The 2,830-nt window shown below is 37.1% G+C and overlaps 1 protein-coding gene across 1 annotated transcript; it reads right to left on the reverse strand.

The window, feature by feature from the left end:
- Positions 1-1,343: 1,343 nt before the first annotated feature.
- On the reverse strand, positions 1,344-2,303 carry LOC124109512 (olfactory receptor 52N2-like). The gene has a single exon (XM_046468178.1). The coding sequence runs from the start codon at positions 2,301-2,303 to the stop codon at positions 1,344-1,346; it is 960 nt and encodes a 319-aa protein (XP_046324134.1).
- Positions 2,304-2,830: the final 527 nt, after the last annotated feature.

Consider the following 2,830-nt stretch of genomic DNA (forward strand, 5'->3'; position numbering starts at 1 on the left):
TTTGACTAGTGTGAACATATTTGGTATGGCTTAAATGAGATTCCCTGATAAACAAAATTTAGCAAATTCAAAAGCATAATTCTTTGAGTACCTTTAATGATGAAAGCTTATAATGTGCATTACATGGAGACAGATATAATGTTGGCAAGCTTTAAAAACAATATTCGGGTTTTGCTTCCAAACATAAAAATCATACTGAAAAAAATACATGGTATTATTAAGATATCTCAAAATCACTTGACCACATATACAACATGATATTAAAAATATATCTTTCATATTAACAGACAATAATTTTCATCACTATATTATCTTCATCAACTTATCCATTCATATCCATTTCCTGAAAACATTCTATGTGTTACAGTTATCCTTTGGATTGTGTCTTACTCTTTCACTGTTTAGTCAATCTTCCTATTTATTGAGAGTGGTATTCACTACTCTCAACATCTTACTCTCATTTCTTTTCTATTTTTTTCTATAACACTAGAAATCTAAATAAGGCACTCCTTTTTATAGTCCTTGGCCCCATTGTTTCTCCCTCTACATTAGAGTCAGAGCAGTAAAGCATGAGTTTCTTTGCTTGGCCAAATATAAACATTTCTTTACATTTCCTTTCTTCTACTAAAAATGCCCTAACACTGCCAAATAACATCCATTGTATTCTTCAAAATTCTTTTTAATATTAACTCTAAGGAATTCTTCCAAGAATGTGATAAACTTCAGTAACCATACTTATTGCAAATATTTGTATACACAGTGGTACAATGACAAGAAGCCAAATAATTATTAAGGCAGCATAATGTCAGTGATAACAAGCAGGCAGAAATTTGATGTTTGCACCTGAAATTGATACAAGTTTCATGTATATATGGAATAGAAAAGATGGCAGGATCCTTGGACTTCAACACAAGCATTCTGGAGAACAGTTTCCTGCTTCTCTGTTACAAAGGGGACAGAGTGTGTTTTTGCCTTCCCATTGTTCCTTATTCACTGTGGTCTATCTGTCATCCTTTATTCTTTCCTAGATACTCCCTAGAGTGCCTAGAACACAGTTCAATCATCACCAATAATTCACTTGAAGTTGGATATCTTACCGTTCCCTTCTTTATACACATTCCAAGACATCCAACTAAACATTAAAAAAAAATGTAAAAAGCATGTTTTGTGTTTTCTATCAAATCAGAGGTCTTGGATTAAATATTTTGTGATGGTTTCATGAATATTTTTGCAGAATATTCACTAGTACTTTCTCCTAGACTTACAATTTTGAATTTTGCAATTCCTCCTCAAAAACATCCTTGAGCTTTATTCAAAATACAAAATTATATATCACATAGCCATCACAGGGTGAAACCTTCTTTCTCCCTACAAAACAATTTTATCACTCCATCACAGATCTGCTTGGTCTTCACTCCATAGACAATTGGATTCAAGGTGGGAGGCAGCAACAGGTAGAGGTTGGCTATAAAAATGTGAACATGGTGAGGTATGGTGTGTCCCCCAAAGCGGTGAGTGAAGAAGTTGAAGAAAGCTGGGACATAGGTGATGACGATAGCACAAATGTGTGATGTACAGGTACTGAAGGCTTTGTGGCGAGCATCTGAGGATGATAGATGAATTACAGCACGGATAATCATGGTATAAGATACGGTGATACAGAGTATATCAAAGCCCCCAATCACTATGACAGTTAGGAGACCATAGAGAGCATTAGTCCTGATATTGCCACAGGATAATTTAGCCATAGACATATGGTCACAATAGGTGTGTTGGATAAGGTTACCCCTGCAGAAGGGAAGACGCTTGATCAGGAAAGTAAATGGGACTGTGAGCAACACACTTCTAAAGAAGGTGGCAAACCAAACCTCGGTAATGGCAGCATGGGTGAGTATGGAGGAATAGCGTAGAGGGTAGCAAATAGCCACATAGTGGTCCAGAGCCATGAGCATGAGCATGCCAGACTCTGTTATTGTCCACATGTGGATGAAAAACATCTGTACAAGGCAGGCATTAAAGTCGATCTCTTTGAGACTGAACCAAAAGGTACATAACATATTGGGAACAAAGGAAGTGCACGCAGAAACATCGGTAAAGGACAGCAAGGCTATGAAGTAGTACATGGGTCGGTGCAGCGCCTCCTCGTGGCTGATGAGATAGATAAGGCCACAGTTCCCCACTACAGCAAGGATGTACATACAGCAGAATGGCAGGGAGATCCAAATGTGTGCGGCTTCCAGCCCAGGGATCCCATTAAGGATAGAGTATGTTGGTGTCAGGCTGGAGCTGTTGGCCTCACCCATGGTGATCAGCTAAAAATATAATACATTCTGTGACAATAGAGGCATCCTGTACAAGAAGAGAACACTGAGATTATTTTGCTCCAGAGACAAAACATGAATATATATTTTACATGATATAAAGAACAAATTTAGAGTGAAATTTGGACCCAGATCATGTTTTTTGATCGTTCTGAGAGATGTTAAGCCTGTTACAAAATCAAAAGAATGTACATACAGTGCAAATATAGTGCCAAAACAATGGCCTGGCAGATATCATACAGGAAACTCTGTTTTTATGTACCTACTCAGGTTCCCATGCCAATCACATAGGCTGGATTTTGCCCCCTCAATCCATTTCCAAATATGGACTCTGTTTATATAACATTAATTATCTTAACTATCCACAAAATTTCACTTCCTCCAAGAAGTCCTCTCACTTGAATCCACTGGGTTACCCTCCATTAAATTATGTGAGCACCTACTTAATACACAAATCTATAATGTGGCTTAGTTTGATTTGTTTACATATGTAAGTATAAATTTTCCAG

Source organism: Marmota monax, unplaced genomic scaffold, assembly GCF_021218885.2.
Source record: "Marmota monax isolate L192 unplaced genomic scaffold, Marmota_monax_Labrador192_F-V1.1 WCK01_AAM20220418_F8-fsc00572, whole genome shotgun sequence".
NCBI lineage: Eukaryota > Metazoa > Chordata > Mammalia > Rodentia > Sciuridae > Marmota > Marmota monax.